General features: G+C 40.3%; 1 protein-coding gene across 1 annotated transcript in view; it reads right to left on the reverse strand.

Annotated features, from left to right (window-relative positions):
- Positions 1–2960: 2960 nt before the first annotated feature.
- The window catches only part of TDRD1 (tudor domain containing 1), a 35513-nt gene continuing 18423 nt past the window's right edge, over positions 2961–20050 (reverse strand). Inside the window, exons 13-27 of the mRNA XM_054382330.1 lie at positions 19765–19848; positions 19177–19353; positions 17781–17888; positions 16162–16332; positions 14584–14832; positions 12565–12687; positions 11366–11476; positions 11002–11172; positions 9044–9289; positions 8127–8243; positions 7795–7905; positions 6590–6757; positions 5651–5872; positions 5443–5489; positions 2961–3053 (exon numbers count right to left, since the gene is read on the reverse strand). Of these exons, the coding sequence (XP_054238305.1) occupies positions 2961–3053; positions 5443–5489; positions 5651–5872; positions 6590–6757; positions 7795–7905; positions 8127–8243; positions 9044–9289; positions 11002–11172; positions 11366–11476; positions 12565–12687; positions 14584–14832; positions 16162–16332; positions 17781–17888; positions 19177–19353; positions 19765–19848 (2198 nt within the window). The remainder of the gene's footprint in view (positions 3054–5442; positions 5490–5650; positions 5873–6589; positions 6758–7794; positions 7906–8126; positions 8244–9043; positions 9290–11001; positions 11173–11365; positions 11477–12564; positions 12688–14583; positions 14833–16161; positions 16333–17780; positions 17889–19176; positions 19354–19764; positions 19849–20050) is intronic.

Raw genomic sequence — 20050 nt, forward strand, 5'->3', positions numbered from 1 at the left:
TCCCACAGAAAACTAATTCTCCACTGTCTTCTCACCTACAGCACCTGGAACAATTATTTATGGGGGGGGCTCATCTTGAAGATTCTGGGGTTTGTGTGGTTTGGGTTTTTTGTTTTGTTTTTGTTTGTTTGTGGGGTGGTTTTTGTGTTTGGGTTTTGTTTCACTGGTTCTGCTTGGTTTCAGCTGAAAAAACAGATGTGCAAGTGTAGGAAGAGAAAGTAACTACACAAGTTCATATTCTTTGAGAAGTGGTAGCTAGATGAATTGCTGTATTTCCTAAAAACAAAACAGAATTTAAGGGTGTAGTAAGATTATTTCACTAACAGAAGCTATGCTAGTGTAGCAGATCCCACTCTAGATCAGCATTCCTTATTCTGCTTGCCACTCCTTTTCTCCAGTAGGATACACAGTGCCTACCATGTGGGTCCACTCCATAAACCCTTGAAAGCTGAGCAGTGCAAGAACTCCACAGCAAGGGTAAGGTGCTGAATCCCACTTGGATGTTCTCCCTAACCCATCCCAAGGGTCAGCTGGACTGCAGGGAGAAGGCAGAACTGGATATTACACAACACTATTATAAAAACAGCACCTTCAGATAATGTGAAGATACTTAGGAGGGAAGGAGGGCTCACATTTACTCATAGTAAGAGTTTGAAAGCAGACAGCAAGACCTCACAAGTTCAAGCCTCAAGACAGCACTAAGTTCCAAAAGCACTGTACCACCTTGGCCTGGCAGGTTTAGCCAGCATCTAACATGTGCAAGCACAGGCAATTGCACAAGACTGAGCACTTCTAGTTGAAGAACATCTTGCATGTCTCTCTTCCCACACAGAACTAAACATGTCAACAATTTTGTAATCTATTAAGACAAAACACTCCCTTGCACCTACCTCAGTGGTATGTAAAGAATGAAAAGCAACACCAAGTGCTAAATAATACATTCACACATTTGATTACTGGTATTGACTGCGAAGTATACTTTAGTTCTTTCAACAGTGAGTTGTAAATGAAAAAATGTTCTTTTAAAGGACTTTAAAAAGCCTGCTGTTGTTCAGTAATCTATTATTTTTATTAAATTTACACTGTTCCCCTTTCAGAAGTGCTATGCTCTTCTAGAGTTTCAGTTCAGTTGTTTTTCTCTAGATGAAAATTTTTATTTACCAAGATGTTACATTTAAAAGTGTTTCATGTATCTTTTGTTCATACACAGAAATTTGCTTCAAAATTAGATTCTATGCTGGCATTTAGATAAACTTATTGGCTATGAACTATGTTTATCACTTCAGGAATAGATTTCAATGACAGATTAAAAGAAGCAGAGAAAACTAAAGCCAGAGGAACTGAAAGCTATATTGAGAAGTCACAGAATCACAGAACTGTCAGGGTTGGAAGGGACCTCAAGGATCATCTAGTTCCAACCTCCCTGCCATAGGCGGGGACACCTCACACTAGATCACATTGCACAGAGCCACATTGAGCCTGGCCTTAAAACAGGTCCAAGATGTTTCCACCTTCCTTGGTTGATTTGTCCCTACATCAATGCTCCAAAAGATTTAATCTGGAATTAAGGGAGTGAATGAAGTCTCTGAGCTATATGAAATCTCTTCCTTCCTTACTTCTACTGTCTAGGATTAGTTGGACAACTCAGCTGCACCATACATATATCTTCAAGTTAAACACCAGAGATTTGCCTGAGTAGAACAACCAAAGGTTCACTCTTCCTTTCTTCTGCTTATAAAGCATAAACAAAGTGACTGCTTTTGATTGATGCAGTCAAACTCCTCTTCTGAAATGCAATGACTAGTTGGTAGGAGGGATGATACATGGAAAAGTGAATAAAAGCCACAGGAGGATTAAAGTATCAGTGAGTAGCTTTGCATGCAGGCAAATGCTTGTGAAAGCCACAACAGCACACAAAAAAACTCCAGGGACCCAAGTGCAAGAGGTTAATTACCAACTAATCTGAGGCAATTTAACTGTAATAAAACAAAGTCGAACAAAAATATTTCACTTTCACAACAAGTTTAATCCCCAGATCATTCCAATTGGCCCGAAGTCTGGAGTGAATATTCCTCTTCAAAGTGAGCAGAAAAGCTGAAATTTCAATTATCATGTCTACTGTGCTGTATGAACAGTAATTCAGCACTCCTTAGCAACACTGCCATTGGATTAGTCAGAAATGACAATTAGGTACCAACTACATTTTACAGAAATACTGGAAAATCTGTTAATCATCTGATATGGTATTTTTGTCATACCTCAGAACAGGACTCTTATGTGAAAAAACTTGATGGGATAGAAATCCTGACAGCATAGCTAGAGACAAAGCACCTCCGATATAATTTACTTCAACACAATATTCAGAGATGCATACTGCACAGTGTAAGTGTAAATAAAGAACTGTGAGCATTTACGTGTTTACTGATTTTAGAGTGAATTAATTACATGCAGTCCAAGACAAGATTCAGTCTTTAGTGATGCTGAAACCAAGTTTATAAAGAACAATTTTCGGTCTAAATTCAGGTTGGAAATGAAGTCAAAAGAAGACTAAACGAGGTAAGATACAGTTCTTTCAAGTAAAATTAATGGTTCTGAAGTTGAAGTAAGCTTTACAATTACAATAATTTCAAATGCAAGTCTGCAGAGTAAACTCACAATGCCATGGCCTTTCCATAAACTTAGGTGCATTCAACAGCAAAATAAAAAGCCTTAAAAAAAAAAAAAAAACAGGCTTAGCAGCACACTGTGGTATAAAACAAAAACAGAAGAGTAAATTTAGCTTGCAGCTTTGAAATCCTTCAAGCTACATACGTATTCCACAGTAGCAATCTGAGCATACAAATACAGGTATACAAACAGCAGAACTACTACAAAGTGACTAATTTTTAAGCTGATGAATATACTTGGCTCTTCCACAAATGGAATGGCAGCAGCCTGGAGTATGTGCACGTGTCACAGACTTAGCAGTCCAACAGTTTTTTCATTTTAGCGAATCCATCTGGATTTCCATATTCATTTAAAAGGAAGAATAGGATCTGCTCATGCTTTTTAAGCTGTGGAATAAGCAGAAACACTTAGAAATAAAAAATAACGGAATTTCAGACTCAGGTAGATCCTAAAACTACGAATTAAGTCTTAGTTCAATGAACACAGATCACTTCTGCTGCAGAGATATACTGGAGGGAGAAAAAGCAGAACTGTGGCTGACTTCCCCATGCCCTCTCATCCCCCTTTAATTTTTTCCTGTGAAAGAAACTTCTTTGAACCAAACTTGCCATCCAGAGGGACCTTGACAGGCTGGAGAGGTGGGCACAAGCCACCCTCATGAGGTTGAACATGACCAAGTGCAAGGTCCTGCATCTGGGTCGAGGCAATCCCAAGCACAAATCCAGGCTGGGCAGTGTCTGGCTAGAAAGCAGCCCTGAGGAGAGGGACGTGGGGATGCTGGTGGACGAGAAGCTCAACATAAGCCAGCAGTGAGCACTTGCAGCCCAGAAAGCCAACCAGAGCCTGGGCTGCATCAGAAGTGTGGCCAGCAGGTCAAGGGAGGTGATTCTCCCCCTCTACTCAGCTCTGGTGAGACCCCACCAGTCTCACTGCATCCAGTTCTGGAGCCCCTATTACAAGAGGGATATGGACATGCTGGAAGGTGTCCAGAGAAGGGTCACCAGGATGAGCAGAGGGCTGGAGCACCTCTCCTATGAGGACAGACTGAGAGATTCGGGGATGTTCAGTCTGGAAAAGAGAAGGCTCTGAGGTGACCTTCTTGTGGCCTTCCAGTATCTGAAGGGGGCTACAAGAAAGCTGGGGAGGGACTTTTTAGGCTATCAGGTAGTGACAGGACTAGGGGGAATGGAATAAAGCTGGAAGTGGGGAGATTCAGGCTGGACTTGAGGAAGAAGTTCTGCACCATGAGGGTGGTGAGACACTGGAACAGGTTGTCCAGGGGGGTGGTTGAGGCCCCATCGTGGAGGTTTTTAAAGGCCAGGCTGGATGAGGCTCTGGCCAGCCTGATCTAGTGCGAGGTGTCCCTGCCCATGGCAGGGGGGTTGGAACTCGATGATCCTTGTGGTCCCTTCCAACCCTGACTGATTCTATGAAACTGATAAAATACTCACATGAGGACTGAAACAACGATCTTAAATTTGGTTATTCACACATGACTATTTCCTATGTTTTTAGTTATAATGGAATCTTCTGTCTTCTCTTTGGCTGTCAGAAGACTGAGCCAAACTTACACAAGAAATGATGGCAGGAAATAGGATGTGACCCAACTGAATTCAGAAATGACATTAGGGAAATCAAACTATAAGATCAAATAGATCTAGAAGTAGAGAGGGAAGGGAAAAGGACAGTCAACAGAATCACAGAATTAACCCAGTTGGAAAAGACCTTTGAGATCATCAAGTCCAACATATCACCCAACACCACCTAATCAACTAAACCATGGCACTAAGTGCCACATCCAGTCTTATTTTAAACACTTCAGGGACGGTGACTCCACCACCTCCCTTGGCAACCCATTCCAATGGCAAATCACTCTTTCTTTGAAGAATTTCTTCCTAACATCCAAGCAGTAGGACAGAGAAGTGGGCCACATTCAGGAGCAGCATAGCTTTACTGACTGCAATACCTAGAGTGCATTAAGAACAGTGTGACCAGGACGTCAAGGGAGGTTCTCCTCCCACTGCTCTGCCTGGTGAGGCCACATTTGCAGGACTGGGTCCAGTTCTGGGCTCCCTAGTTCAAGAGACAGGAAACTACTGAAGAGAGTCCAGTGGGGAACTACAAAGATGATCAGGGGACTGGACCATCTCTTATGAAGAGAGGTCGAGAGAGCTGGGGCTATTTAGCCTGGAGATGTGAAGACCGAGAGGTGACCTTATCGGTATCTAAAGGGTGGGAATCAAGAGGATGGGGCCAGATACTTTTCAGTGGTGCGCAGTCTTAGGACAAGTGGCAACAGGCACAAACTAGAACACAGAAAGTTCCACATAAACAGAGTAAAATTTTACTTACTTTGCAGGTGATGGAGCACTGGAACAGGCTGCCCAGAGAGGCTGTTGAGTCTCTGAGGACTTTCAAAACCTGCCTGGACACGTTCCTGTGCAGCCTGATCTAGGTAAACCTGTTTTAGCAGGGGGCTTGGACTAGATGAGCTCCAGAGGTCCCTTAGAACCCCTACCATTCTGTGATTCTTTGTGGCAAAACACAGACTAATGAAGTCTGCGTGATCTATACACAACTCTCCTTCAGTTGCAGGGTGCTCTAAATACTACCACATTCAAAACTGAGAAAAGGCATCAAGATCCTGACTTTGCCTCTCCTCACTGTTTCAGGAGCCATAATCTCCCTACTGCCGTTTGCTCTCCACACAGGGTTTCTTTTAAATTCTGGAAACATAAGAAAAATAAAGCAAGAATTGTTTGAACTGAATCTTACTTGCACTTTTAATTCTGCGCAGCAGCACTTGGTCTCACCTCCATTGTCTACAAAACACAAAAGCAAGTGAATGAGCAAAATACAGACACTGCTTCCTGAATTTCAGAGTTGGGGTGGGGAAGGAAAGGAAAAGTCACCTGGGCACCCCATGAACCCACACTTTAAACTTTAAATTGCCTATTTAAAGTAATTGAGTGGAAATACATACTGTGACTTTTAGCAGGTAAGTTTTCAGCGCTGCAGGTCTTGACCAAACCTTCCATTACCAGTTTGTCAGCTACATCCAGGATACCATTTTCACAGTGTTGCTCCACTGTTACTAAATTAGCATTTCCATTAGTCCCTTTCATTGTAATTTTGACGCATTTATTCAGTAACATCTCTTTCAACTTGTTGAGTAATGATGGAGACCAATCAGCTTTCTCTATACCTGCAAAAAGTAAAATGGTGCAAGCAAGTTTGCTCTATTCCTTCATGGGGTGATTTGAAACCTACACCTAATGGCATCACTGCTGTTGAAAATACGCTATTAAATCTTCCTAACAAAATGATCTGGAGAATGCAAGCTATTTAACTAAAACCACCCTTTCTGAAAAAGCTTCCACAGTAGTAATCAGTATAGCGTTTCACACAATGTATCTGGCTGGAAGAGACCTCAAAGGTAAGCCAGTTCAACCTTCAACCCAGTACTAAAAGGTCAACACTAAACCATGTCCCCAGGCACCAGGTCCACACGCCACCAGGGATGGTGACTCCACCACTGCTCTGGGCAGACCGTTCCAGCGTTTCAGAACCCTTCCAGTGAAGAAATATTTTGTTAACATCCAGCCTGAACCTCCCCTGGTGCAGCCTGTGACCATTTCCTCTAGTCCTGTCACTTGCCATCAAGGAGAAGAGGCTGGCATCCTCCTCTCCCCACCCTCCCTCCAGGAAATTGTAGAGAGTGATAAGGTGTCCCCTCAGTCCCCTCTTCTCCAGGCTAAACAATCCCAACTCCCTCAGACTCTCCTTGTAGGTCAAGTGCTCCAGGCCCATCAAGTTGCTGATGATCAGCAGATCATCATGTTATTTATGACCATTGAAGAATGAATACTACAATCAGAACAGGCATAGGCTGTACAAGAAAACTAGTCAGGGTTTTTATTACCTGCAAGTGAACATGTAATTGTCTGAAAAGGCAGCTTTAAGTAGAAATCAGTGATTGGCAGGACCTTTGAAAATGGTAAAGTTGCTGTGCTCCCACAGTCTGCATATAGTACTTTCACCAAAGACTGAGAAACATTCAGAACAAGAGCTCTGTACCAACGGCCATCGCCTGAAAAGATTGGGACAAGAACCACCACATGTGAAGTACCATCTGATAAACACAACTTATCCCAAGAACAAGAATCTGTATAGTTTTCCAGGAATCTTTAAATACTTTGGTATATTCTCAAGACCACATAACAAGAAGCAAGCCTACAGGGAATATTCACTCTATTCACCTAAGTATACCCCTGTAGTCTGCCTTGTTTTGTTGGGGTTATTGTGGGGTTGGTTTCTTCAGTTTTTTTGCCTTTTGTTGTTGCTTGGGTTTTTGTTTGTTGTTGGGACTTTGGGTGTTTGGGGTTATTTTTGGTGTTGTTTTTGTTGGTGGTGGGTTTTTTTTTTTTTGTTTTGGTTTTAATTCACCCATTCTGTCTTCCATGAGCTGTTACCTATCTAAAACCCAGTTCCATTTTTGGCACTTGGCCAGTTCTCCTGTAACAATTCACATGCAGTCAACATTTGAGTCCACACTATTTTCTTAAAAAAGAAAAACATGGAGCTAATGTATCAGCAGAGTATCTCCACTTCTGAAAGACTAAGACAATAAATTAAGTTCCTTTGCTGTTAAGAGTACTTATGACTTGAACTAACGATTTGCTAAGCCTGGTCATCATGCTAGACTAACAAAGTTGACCCATCAGCTGGCACAGCCAGTGCCACCATCCTGTGTTTGCACAAAGAACAATAGAACAGATACCCATGCAACCACAAGCCAGAAGTTGGTGTGTATAGATGCAAGCACACTATTGCTCTGCCATGAATTTTATGCCTCCATGCCTCAAATTCCAGTTTAAACAGTAATTACCTTGCTTTCTTCTTAAAGCTCCATGCACTTTGCAGGGCACACCCTGATCTTTATTTTCTTTCCTGGACTGTCAGACTGTTTCTTTGCCCTAAAGATACAGCCGGGCTATCCTTTGTGACAGAATTACAAGATCCATAAGCACTTTAAAAGATGGTGAGTTTCCTTTTTTCTAAAGCAAAAATGGAAGCAGCTTTGTCTCACACTGGTCAAGGAAATAAAAGAATAAACAACTGCCTTACCTGAAAACTTGGCACAACAGGCTTCTCCCAACTTTGGTCTGAAGGACTGGTTCCTACAGGATTTACAATAGTCTTCTAGGCCAGACAACTGCTGATGCAGTTCCTCTTTATCTACAGAAAAAAAGCGGTTGTTAACTAACCCTATTTGGGCACAATGAAGAGCATACTTTACTTTTATGCTCCCCTGCTCTCACCTCTGGCATTTTTTTTATTTTGCTACTGCCCAAGCTACATTTCCACACAGTTCAGGTCGCTACAGGCATTCTTTTTATTAACTAACTTGCAATAATGACTTCTTGGTAATATTAAGAACAGTGAACACTTTTCCTTACCTTTACTTTGAACTGGTACAGCATAGAACAAGTCTGGGCCTACAACTTCTGTTACACGGACAGATACAGTTTCATCTATCGCCAATTCAATCGACTTCCAGTGCCCAAGTGAGGTTTCTAACAGAAAACATAAATAAAATGCAGTGCACCACTTGCCTCCAAGCACATACATATTAGAGACAACTGCTCTTTTTGAGTTTTATAGACAACTGCAAGTCTCCATGCTTATTGCTTAATTTGTTGTTCATAAACCACTAGCGTATGCAAGTAGCTAAGGGCAAAAAACACCTCAGAAAAATGAGATACTGGAAAATAAACATCAGAAAGTTTCACTCAGCAAATTTCACAGAATGTATCTGGTTGGAGGATACCTCCAAGATCATCCAGTCCAACCTTCCACCCAGTACTAAAGGGTCAATACTAAACCATGTCCCTAAGCACCAGGTCCACACGCTGCTCGAACTCCTCCAGGGATGGTGACTCTGCCACTGCCCTGGGCAGACCATTCCAATGTTTGAGAACCCTTTCAGTGAAGAAGTATTTTGTAACATTCAGCCTGAACCTCCCCTAGTGCAGCTTGTAACCATCTCCTCTAGTACCGTAGCTTGTCATCAGGAAGAAGCTGGCCCCTTTTCACTCCAACTTCCCTTCAGGTAGTTGTAGAGAGGCAATAAGGCCTCCCCTCGGCCTCAACATTTGTATCTCCCACTGACCAAACACCAAAGCAGGAATCATTTAAGACAAACTCAGGGATTGTTATGTTTCTGTCTGCACTGCCATCTGCTGGACACTTTCTATCTAACTGTAAAAACATCAAATCCTTTATTTTTAACCATGATTAGACTGCAACATCAAAGTTAAAGGCTGAAATACTGAAAATTCTTGTTCAAAGTGAAGAGTAACATTTATTTAATTACCTTTTTTGTCAAAAGACTTCTTTGGAAGGTTATTTTTACCTTGTAGGTTTTCCTTTACAGCAAATTTTTCAGAAATTAATATCTCATTAATCACTTTTGGATGGCCTGTGGAATTGTCAATAAGCTCCACACCTGCCCCATCTCTGGAAAAGGAATTTACTCTGGCTTGAAGCTTTATCCCTGAAGTGCATGTACAAAATCTTGCTGTAGCTTCTGAAATCCATTTGCCATTACAAGGCTTTATACCTAGGAAGCAGGAGAACTGTTCAAGATGCCTGCATTAAATGATTTTCTTACACATTCTATTTTTCTTTTTACATTTTTTAAAAATGTTTTTGTTTAATTTCATCCTGTTAACTGGTCTCCCTCTTCCTCTGTTCTTCTAAAAATAACATTTCCTCAGCACTCCCAAGTTTTGTTTTCTACATTTTCTGATATTCTAACAAGTAAACCCTAGCCTTTTCAAAGGAGAAGAAAAACAAAGCCTTTTAAGAAACAAACAAACAAAAAAAAACCCTTCCCAGAAGAATAAATCTTGGGTTTGAGCTTTTTCCTGTTTCCACAGAATCACAGAATGGTCTGGGTTGGAAGGGACCTCTAAAGGTCATCTAGTCCAACCCCATCTGCAGTAAGCAGGGGCTATCCTCAACCAGATCAGGATAGTTTTGTTTTCGTTTTTTATTTTTAAACTAAATACACTACGTTATAAAAGAGACAATAAATCTGTAGAATTGTGATTTGGTGTAGAAAAGCAAGAGGCAGAGCACTGGCAGGAGACTGAGAAACAGCAATATGATGCCAAACGCTCTGTGAATCAAAGGAAGCATCCCTACAGAGAACTTAAAAGCCAAGTTGCTTCATAAAAACCAGAAGAGCTCCTTTGCCTGCAAAACTTTTTTGAGAAATAATTAAGTGGACATAAGCACGTTTAACTCCTAGCAAGGCAGCAATCAAGAGCTAGTAAGCACTACAGAAGAAGCAGATGTAAATGACAATTTCCCTGGGACTGGTAAATCAGTAAGTAACCTCCATGCAGCCCAGGGAAGAGCCATCAACTTTCTGTTAAATGCCTATATGCTGGGTAGTAAGGTTGGAACAACAGCTTCCACAATTTCCAGGGGCTGGAAGCAACATAGACATTTATTATTAAAAAACAAACAAAATACCAAACCACAGAAAAAAAAAAGGCAAGAAAAAAAAAGCAGAGTTCTGTGAAGTCAGGGCAGCCTGATCTAGTTGAAGATGCCCCTGCTTACTGCAGAGGGGGCTGGAGTAGGTGATGGTTATGGTTTAAAGGTTATGCCTTTAATTTCTTTTCACAGAGTTTGAGCACAAAAGTAAAAGAATGTAAATAAATCACGATTGGGTGTAAGAAAGCAAAATAATGATTATTCTAAGCATTTAAACATTTCTCTCTCTCCAATGGAAGAGTCAGCACCCAAAACAAAGTCTGTCTGTCTGGTGTTTCTTTGCTGGGCAGTCTGCATTGCTCTTCTGACTTTGCTTTTTGAAGATAACATACTGGCATACTAACCTTGACAGCTAAGTTTAACCACCTCTCTGCTTCTTGTCTTTCTTCCTTCTGCCAGGGGGGGCAGGGGAGGGGCAGGGGGGCAGCTTTCCTGGCTTTGGCCAGGAGGATTTTGTGCTGTTTCTGTTAATCGTACATACATACATAACACTAAATACTGTATATTTGTACATATTCATTGCATTCCATTGTAGACTGTAGTTTTTGGTTTGTAAATACAGTTTCATCTGCTTCCAAACTGAGCTAGTCTGGTGTTGTTAATGTGGGAGGGGAATTTCAGCCCACCACACTACAACGACCTTTGGAGGTCCCTTCCAACCCAGACCATTCTATGATTCTAAGTCCCTGTCATCAGCTCCTTTCCCAAAGCAGCAAGTCTCCAAATGCACTAGCTCTTGTAAGAGAAAGAATCCATATGAAGATCCACCTGAGAGCCAGCATTTAATTCCTTGAAATGGGAGTGTGAGGAATGAGGGTGAGATCTGCCGTATTTTATCCACAGGTACTTCCTCACTATTTCCATAGTCCACAAACTGCACTTTAATATTTCCATGTGAAGCAACGTTTTGCACCACAGCACGGTACCAGTTACCATCATCTGGAATTTAAAATAAATACAAAATAAAAAAATTAAGATTACTTCATGCATTTAGTAAGTTTAGTAGCACTTATTTTTAGTAAATAAATCCAATTCCTTGCTACCCTCTGCCAATGCAAACTTACCAGCTAACCAAAATTTTTTTCTTTATATTTGCCTCGTAAAAACAAAAATATTTCGGTCTGTTACTTACCAGAGAAAAAAGCACAGCAAGGATCCCCATTCTCAGGCTTGCAAACATTTGGTGGAGTTTTCTGACAGTATTCAGACAGTGATTTATTCAGTGAATTTAGAGCAAGTAACTCTGAAAATCAGAAAGAAAAACACAACCAGAAAAACAAAAGCAAAGAGATCAATAAAATAAGATTATCTGAACTTTAGGACTGTTTGCTGTACAGCTTACTTAGGCAAGATTTGACAGGAGATTTGTGAATTTTACAATTAAAGAAAAAAAACAAAACACAAACTGTGGACACTAAGTTAACCATTTAATTTACTGAACAGGCTTAGTAGCAGGAAGAGGCAAGATAGCTGATATTTACTGACAGCAGTTCAGTATGATGGGAAAATTCCCAGTAGTTCTTCCTGCTAATCCCATAAGCACCCTTCCCCACAAACTTTGAAGGAGATTTTACAGCCAGATCCCACCATGGTATATCTACTTCAGCCAATGCAACTGACAGGTTATAGAATCTCACCCCGTTTATGTGATTTTTTTTTCATCAAGTCCTTTAGCCTGCTCTATAAAGATGATAATGAAAAATAAGTAAGGCAAGGTAAGAATAAGTAAGTTGAGGAATAAATTTCCCTCACTTTTTACGATCTACCTTATATTTTATATCTGAATGCACTTAGCTTCGACTTAACAGCCACTGAATTTCATCACACGTTTTCTAGCAGGTTAAAAAGCCAGTGGTTATCAGAAATCTTTATACACAGAAATAGAGGAACAAGATTTTTAAGATTATCCAAAAGGAAGGGTCAAAAGCTGCATTTTCTTACTTCCATGTTATTTTCTCTATTTAGAGACTCAAAGTTCTATAAACTAACAGGACAGAGTACTAGAGGACAGCTCCAGTTAATATTGTAGGAGCACATGGCACATGTCTCTTATTATCTTTTGTTTAGATATTCTTTGCCTAGGTTATGGTAGCTCTTTTCACTCTTCTCTACATTCATTCAATTTTATTCAGCTGCTTATCTTCAACATTTACAGACTTCAAATCTCAGAGTCACAACATACCATGATCAAATTTCTTCATCACTTGCACTCCTGGGTACAAAAACCCATGAGGTGAGCCTTGGTGTTAGAGGATCACTTGAAGCAGTAATGCATTTGAAAAAAATTAAGCAAAAAAACTAGTAGGAAAAAAAAAGGCTAAAAAGACTTACCATCATTATTGGAAATCTGACAGTAAAATTCTCCAGGATTGTACACTGTACACACTATGACATCTACTATTTGTTTAAGAGTTAGTTTAATCCATTTATATGTCCTTTTGTTCTTTGTGTCTTCTAGAGAGGACAAAGAAGAGAGAAGCAGAGGAAAAAAAAAAAAAAAAAAACAATTACACATGCTGAATACTCATTCATGTCCTTGAATTTCTTGTTATAAATAAACAAGACTAATTACCAGTGAGAACCTCTTTGCAGAATAAAAGCAAGTAAGAGAATGTGCCAGATGCTTAATGTATTTCATCACTACTGAGAAGGGCAAGCCACTGACAAAGAGGGAAGAGTAGTCATACAAGGAGGTACAGACCAGGAGGCAACCACGTGAGCAAGGGGGAGTCTGGGGAGCCTTGGTTCCTAGGAAACAGGGGTAAGGGCATAGAAGAGGGAAATAGCAGTCACCAAGAAGTACTGGATATAGTCTAAGAAGGAGAAAGAACAAAAAGTAACTGAAAGGCTGCTTGCAGAAACTTGTACTGAAGTTGTAGAGTAGATCATGTGAAAACTAGAATTATGGTACACTGGAGAAGCCATCATTTCCTTCATTAGCATATTGGTAAACCTTCCTGTATTTTTCTCAGCTGTTATGTTTGTTACAGCTTGTGGTGGCTGGCAGCTACCTTGGTACCAGGGCAAGTCATGGAACAGATCATCTCGAGTGCCACTACACACCATATAGAGGACAACCAGGGCACCAGGCCCCGTCAGCATGGGTTTATGAAAGGCAGGTCCTGCCTGATGAACCTGATCTCCTTCCATGACAAGATGACCCAACTGTTGGATGAGGGAAAGGCTGTGCATATTGTTCACCTAGACTTTCAAAAAGCCTTTGATGCTGTTTCCCACAGAATTCTCATGGCCAAACTGGCTGCACATGGCTTGGATGAGCACATGATCTGCGGGATAAAGCACTGGCTGGATGAATGGGCCCAAAGACTAGTGGTCAATGGAGTTAAACCCAGCTGGCAGCTGGTCAGAAGTGGTGTTCCTCGGGGCTCAGTGTTGGGACTGCTTAGAGGGACCTGGGGGTTCTAATCGACAAGCAACTGAAATTGAGCCAGCAGTATGCCCAGGTGGCTAACAAAGCCAATGGCATCCTGGCTTGTATTAGCAATACTGTGTCCAACAGGAGTAGGGAGGTGATTGCCCCCTTGTACTCACAATGGTGAGGCCACACCTTGAACACTGTGTCTGGTTTTGGGCACCTCAATACAATAAAGATACCCAGGTGCGGGAGCAAACGCAGAGGAGGGCAATGAAGCTGGCAAAGTCACCAACCCTGGATGTGTTTAAAGGTCATTTAGATGTGGTGCTTGGGGATATGGTTTAGGGGTGAACCTTGTAGAGTACGGTCAATGGTTGGATTTGATGATCCCAAGGGTCTTTTCCAACCTGAGTGATTCTGTGAAGATACGAGTCTTCCTACAATACAGAAAAACCAGATATAAAATGTGCAAACCCAATTGAAACTTTGGTCACTAAAAGAAAAAAAAAAAAAAATCACAATATAGGCATAGCCTTGAAGCTATATAGGCTACTGCAGCCAAATGAATTTTCAAGGATTAAATCATGTGTCAAATACAGACAGGTGAAGATGAAATACTATTAGAGCTGAAGGGCAAGGGCCTAAGAACAAGCAAGTACTAACTACTCATACCCTACTCCAAATGGAAATTGTAAGAAGTCTAACCAGAGTAAGTGAAATACTAGTACTCTTCCAAAAGGGAAGCGTTTCCAACTTTGTTCTGTATGCACACATAGATACATGCACATCAAGACATACAAGCAAACATACAATTTCTCCATGGCAAAGCTATCACGCCTAAACTTCAGAGCTGTGAAGGCCAGACTTCATGAGTCAGACTGCAAAGTTTTTACCAGCTAAGAACTTGCATTCTTTGTAGCCACTGTAGTAGGAGATTAAATAATGCCAGCTCAGCAGGACATGCTTGTACTCACCATTTGCTTGCTTAACATCAGCCGTTCTGACTACTGGCACAGCCATCCTCGATTTCTCAGCTGCACAGCCTCCCTCTATGAAATAGCTTGATATATTTATTGCTGGAATAACTGATGCATCTATAAGCTCCACGACAGATCTAGAATCATCTTTACCCACTACTTCTATTACAAACACTTTGTCTTTCACCAGTTGGTTCATAAGAGAAATAGCATTCGTGGTCCAGCCTCCTAATGGTGGCTTTATACCTAAAAAATAATCACATAACAACAATACAGGGAAAGGTTCAACCTTGATGTTTAGTACAGTAGAATAAGCAGCAGATATACTAAGTATCTCACCCCCACTCCTTGCACTTGTAACAAGATTCCAAATTCTTTAGTCTGAACATTTGTAGTACTTGGATTTAATAAAAATCTGGCAAAGATCATGTGCAGTTGTAAAGTCAGATTTCCTTAGTATGAAGGTCTGTAAGTGTGAGGCTTTCGGTCTCACAAATACAACCCAGAGTTTTGAACATTAACCACCTCTCAAGTCAATGTATCTGCTATTAGAAGCTTCTTCCTTGTTAAACATTTACTCTTTATGCTACTAAATTTGTTTCTGAAATGCAAGTTAAAACCAGAACTTTACAGTAACAGATTGGTAGAAGTTGCCTTCCAGAAATATCTGTTTCATGCATCACTATTCCTTGACTTTAATCTGGAAACATCTTTGTGTTGTGTTTGAAGACCTCTCTTGGTCTTGTAACACTTAGTATCAGCTCTAGGCGTTGCAACATGCCCCAGAAAAATTTTTTCTTTAGTTCACATTCCATATGCATTGGCTCCATCTCTATATACAAAGGAAGCATTGCTTTGCGTTTTCCCGTGAAGTAAGAGGCTAGAATGCCGCTCTGAACTTCACCAAAGACTTGAAAATCAGGTTAAATATCAAGTATTGTGAAGGAAGGATAGACATCAAGTATTTTAAAGGATGGGTACCAAAGTAAAGGGGTGGACTATCTTGCATAGTGACAGGAACAGAGAAAATAAACAATTTCCAACAGGAGGTTAAACCAGTACATCAACGAAAGAGATTATGACCCTGTTTTGAGACAAGGATGAACCAGAAAGCGTCAATGCCCGTTAAAACTTGACAGATTCCACAAGCCTGCAGTGAGGAGTGTAACAGTAGGTTCATTCTATTTGCCCCAGGGGAAGGGGGTGGATACACTTCTGAATTTCAAGATATGAAATTTGTCTTTCCCCTGCAGTGCTAGAAGCACAACAGATTTGACTACCACAAATCCAGTAGGTGACTGAATTTTGCTTAGAACAAAAGCATTTACAGAACCTAACAGGTATTTTAATGTAGCAGTTTTCCAAACACACAACTGCACGCACCAGGTGCCTTAGGAATGGATCTGTCATGTTCTGCAGGTGTGCCACAGCAATTAAGAATTCTGGAAATAACACCTGCTGTTATCTCTATCCTCCCTTGTACTTCAATACAAGACATTACAGGTGTGATTGTTATCTAACTCCACATATTTTAACCTCTGTCCAGTTTACAACAGCTTATTGTTTATTCCATACCTGCCAAGGTACATTTTATAGCTTGTGCTGGCAAGTCCATTAATCTTGGAATCATAGGACGAAGTCTAGTCAGTGGAAGGACTTCAGAATTACCATAATCTATATAAACTGCAGTAACAGTGTCTTCAGAAACACAGGCTGTAACAGCAGCACGATACCAAACATTGTCCACTAGAAAGGAAGATACACATGTTCATTGTACTTGCCTTTAACTTCTGAGGAGAGAGTGATAGGTACACATATTCATTGTACTTGCCTTCAACTTCTCAGACGAGAGTGATTTTTATTCAATAGAAAAATACAACATCAAACAGCAGCATTCCAGTTCACACAAACCCTTATGGACACAAAATCTACCACCACCCCCCCTCGTATCAGCTGAGTGTTGCCAAGTCATACTTTTCTGCTCCTCCCCTGACAAATACCTACTGCAACAAAGAACTGACCACCTTATGTGGATGTAGTGCTTAAGCTGGATAAATTTAAACAAAAGGCAAACAGTAACTCAGCTGACCATAACAAAGGCAATTCAAAGGCTACGCAACAGATCTAATAATTTAAGAATTTTAATTCAAGTAAAATATTTAAGAAATAGAAATACAAGCTTACTCAAGTTTATCAAGACATGAAGTACTGAACTGATAGCTTTCCCTAACTAGGCACCTGAAATCAGTGCTCATTTAAATGCCAGGACAGCTTAGGGGCAGTTCTAGCTTTTTCTGAATGTGGAAAAAGCCAATTATTTCAGCTTCTCTCTTCTGCCCCACAGCTAATTTATTCAAAGCAGCAAATCCATTGGAAATAGAAAGCAGTAAGTGAGCAGGAATGTTTAAGTTTATAGCAGCAACACTTCCAACCAGGGGAAAAAAAATAAAGAAAAGCAATAGGTAGAAAGTATTTTCTTACTTAAATCCCGATGAAAGGGATAATGATTTGTGAGGAAACAAGATTTATTGTTATCCCACTGCACTCAGGCAAACAGAACTTCAGATTCTAATAAATAAATGTCATTTCTTTTGTATAGACTTGGCACACAAACCATTGCTTTATGCAGAATACTATCCTATGTTTAGACAAAATACAATTTTGTCATGAAACTTGTAGAAGCTTTACATCAGTGGTAACTGTCAGGTATAGGCTAAGTTACAAACATATAATTCAGGACTACCAGGTACTGGCTAAACATTTTGAGACTTCATCTGTCACAGCACCATCATTACATTACTTCTGTCCCTTTTTTGCAGCCTAAAATTTTAAGTCTGTAGATGCTTCCAGCCACAAGAAACAGTGCTCACCAATACACACACAAAAAAAAAAAAACACCCACATTTCTTCATGGTCTTTTAAAAGTCTCCTTCATACAATAAAAAGAACCCAGTGGTAAGAGTTTGCTCAATGAAGTGACCATGTAATGGTCTTTTTCTATGGTCTAGTATTTCATAGATAGCATCACTTACTATCACTAACTTTCTAAAAACCACTACCAAATGCTATATCCACAGCTAAAACCAGACAGAAATAAACCCTAGATGAAACATTTCTAAACAATCATAAAATGTGTTTATTTTCTGCAATAAAGTGACATGCATTAAGTGCCATATTTTCACTCCATTTTTTACCTGTGAACTGGGCACAGCACACATCGCCAGCAGCAGGACGGAAGGTTGGACTACTGGGAAGTTTCTCACAATGTTGATTAAGAGATCTCTGAAGCTCAGCAAGCTGACCTGATGTTAAAAATAGATAGGTTTTTGGTACATACATTGTCTTGTAATTATTACAGAAGCACACAAATCTTCAAGTTCACAGTCTAGAACGTGTAGTATAATGGAGTTTCAGATCCTGTTTAACATAAGACCAAAACAGTGATGAGACTAGGGACTCTTCAATCAGTGAGACAAAAGACAATCCTCACATGAGTCTAAAGAATCACAGTGGTAAAGAGAAAGGACAAGGAAAGCCAGTCAGACTCTTCCAACAAAGGAACAAAACTGAACCCAGTAGGAACTGAAAGCAAGCTAGTGAAGGCATGCTAGAAAGAAAAGTAGGAAGACAGTTCTTCAAACAGGCAAATGATTAATGTTACTTCTTGCTCAAGGACACACTATGCTATCAGTCTACCTAGAATGCAAGGGCTACACAAGTACACAGAAGAGAAATACACCAGTCCACATCCAGCTCCAAAAGCCCTTTTAACTAAAAACACCAAAACCAACCCACAACAAAAACATACACACACACACAAAAAAAAAAGCAAACCAAAAAACAACCACAAAACCAAAACAATACACAAACCCAGCCCAAACCAAAAAACAACCCACTGGCTCAGAGACCATTAGAATAAATCTCACAAGCTTAACTCCACTCTTATTCTCCCCAGACATCTATTTATGGGCACTGTGGGAGATGCACCAAAGTGCCTGCAGCCTACCACTATGGTCCACTATAGTGTTACTTATGGTCTTGTGGTTTGCTGTATGAAAAGACACCAAAGCAGGGATTTGGAACTGCTACCTGCCTGCCTGTCTCATACTCAGATATTCTCACCATACTGTATTACAAAAGAAGCTCGATCCACACACTCAGCTTATAAGGAAACACTTCCCTCCAGTGGTAAAGCAACAAGGCATCACTGGAATAAGCAAATTAAATATAAACTCATGAACACTTCTGGAACATGTGAGAGAGTATCTTTAACATTAAGTATTTCTGACACAAACTGACTTCAGATTGCTAAAAATCCATGCCACACCATCTTTCTACTTTGTGCTACTGAGACTGCCCACAAATTACCACCTTACAGGTTAGCAAGTGATATTAAAGGCTAATGCTGCCAAAAAACATCCTCTACAACACCATGGCTCTTAAGTGACTGATGCATGGCCTAATGCACCAAGGAACTATTATTTAATGTCAAACTACGAGACCAGTAACATCTCCCTCCAGCCACTCTATTGGAGGGAAAAAAGCTGCCACAGTAGGTATCTTGCATCCTGTTTTCAGCGCATCACTTACAGGCATTCTGTGTCTGCTGACAGAAGAAGTTTTCTGGATTCTGAAGGCAGGAAACCATACCAGAAAATTTATCTCCAACACACACAGAGATGCACTCTGCATCTGAATTAGCCCAGTCAAGACATTCTTCATCTTCAGGTATTTTTTCTTTACTTCCCTTGGAATAGTTCTCTGATGCTGTACATTGAAAACAAACAACAACAAAGCCAATAACCAGACAGCAACAACAACAAAAATGAACAGGTTACTGATCAAAAACTGGATGACTTTGAGATGTCCAATGCCACCAGCCATGATTTAGAGATTTTAAAACTGCACGACACTGAAACTGCAAAATTTAAAACACGCTGAAGCAGTTTATGCTTTCTGCTGACTTTCTGGACTTTGAAGGCTCCTTTTGTATTATCCATGAAATCAAGGCTCACATAATCTGAGAAGCGCTACTGTCACTAATAAATTGTGTTTAAGTAGGAGGTAAACAGCTATTATGTTTACTACATTCAGAGTATCAAGTGACATGGGCGAACTTAAAATTCCCCCTGGTTTTTTTCCCCTTTTCTTGCTAAGAAGTTTGATTTGCTTGCTTACTTCTTGGAGAGTCTGCTCCTTTGGCATTACTTTTTGGAGTTAAAGCAAACCTCATTTCTGAGGGTACATCATCTAGGCAATCTCCTAAAACACAGATGTAAGAAACAAAGTTGTTTACCATACAAGACAGTCATCACTTAGTTTTATTTCATAACCACCTTCTGAGCCTGAACTATATCCCCATCACAAGGTGACCATGTTCTATTTATTTGTTGAGCACTTAACGTTTGGAAAGTAAAATAAAAGTGGTTTCAGAGTAACTTAACTACTTGAGTTTTCTGAAGAC

Source organism: Indicator indicator, chromosome 7 (genome assembly GCF_027791375.1).
Source record: "Indicator indicator isolate 239-I01 chromosome 7, UM_Iind_1.1, whole genome shotgun sequence".
Taxonomy (NCBI): domain Eukaryota; kingdom Metazoa; phylum Chordata; class Aves; order Piciformes; family Indicatoridae; genus Indicator; species Indicator indicator.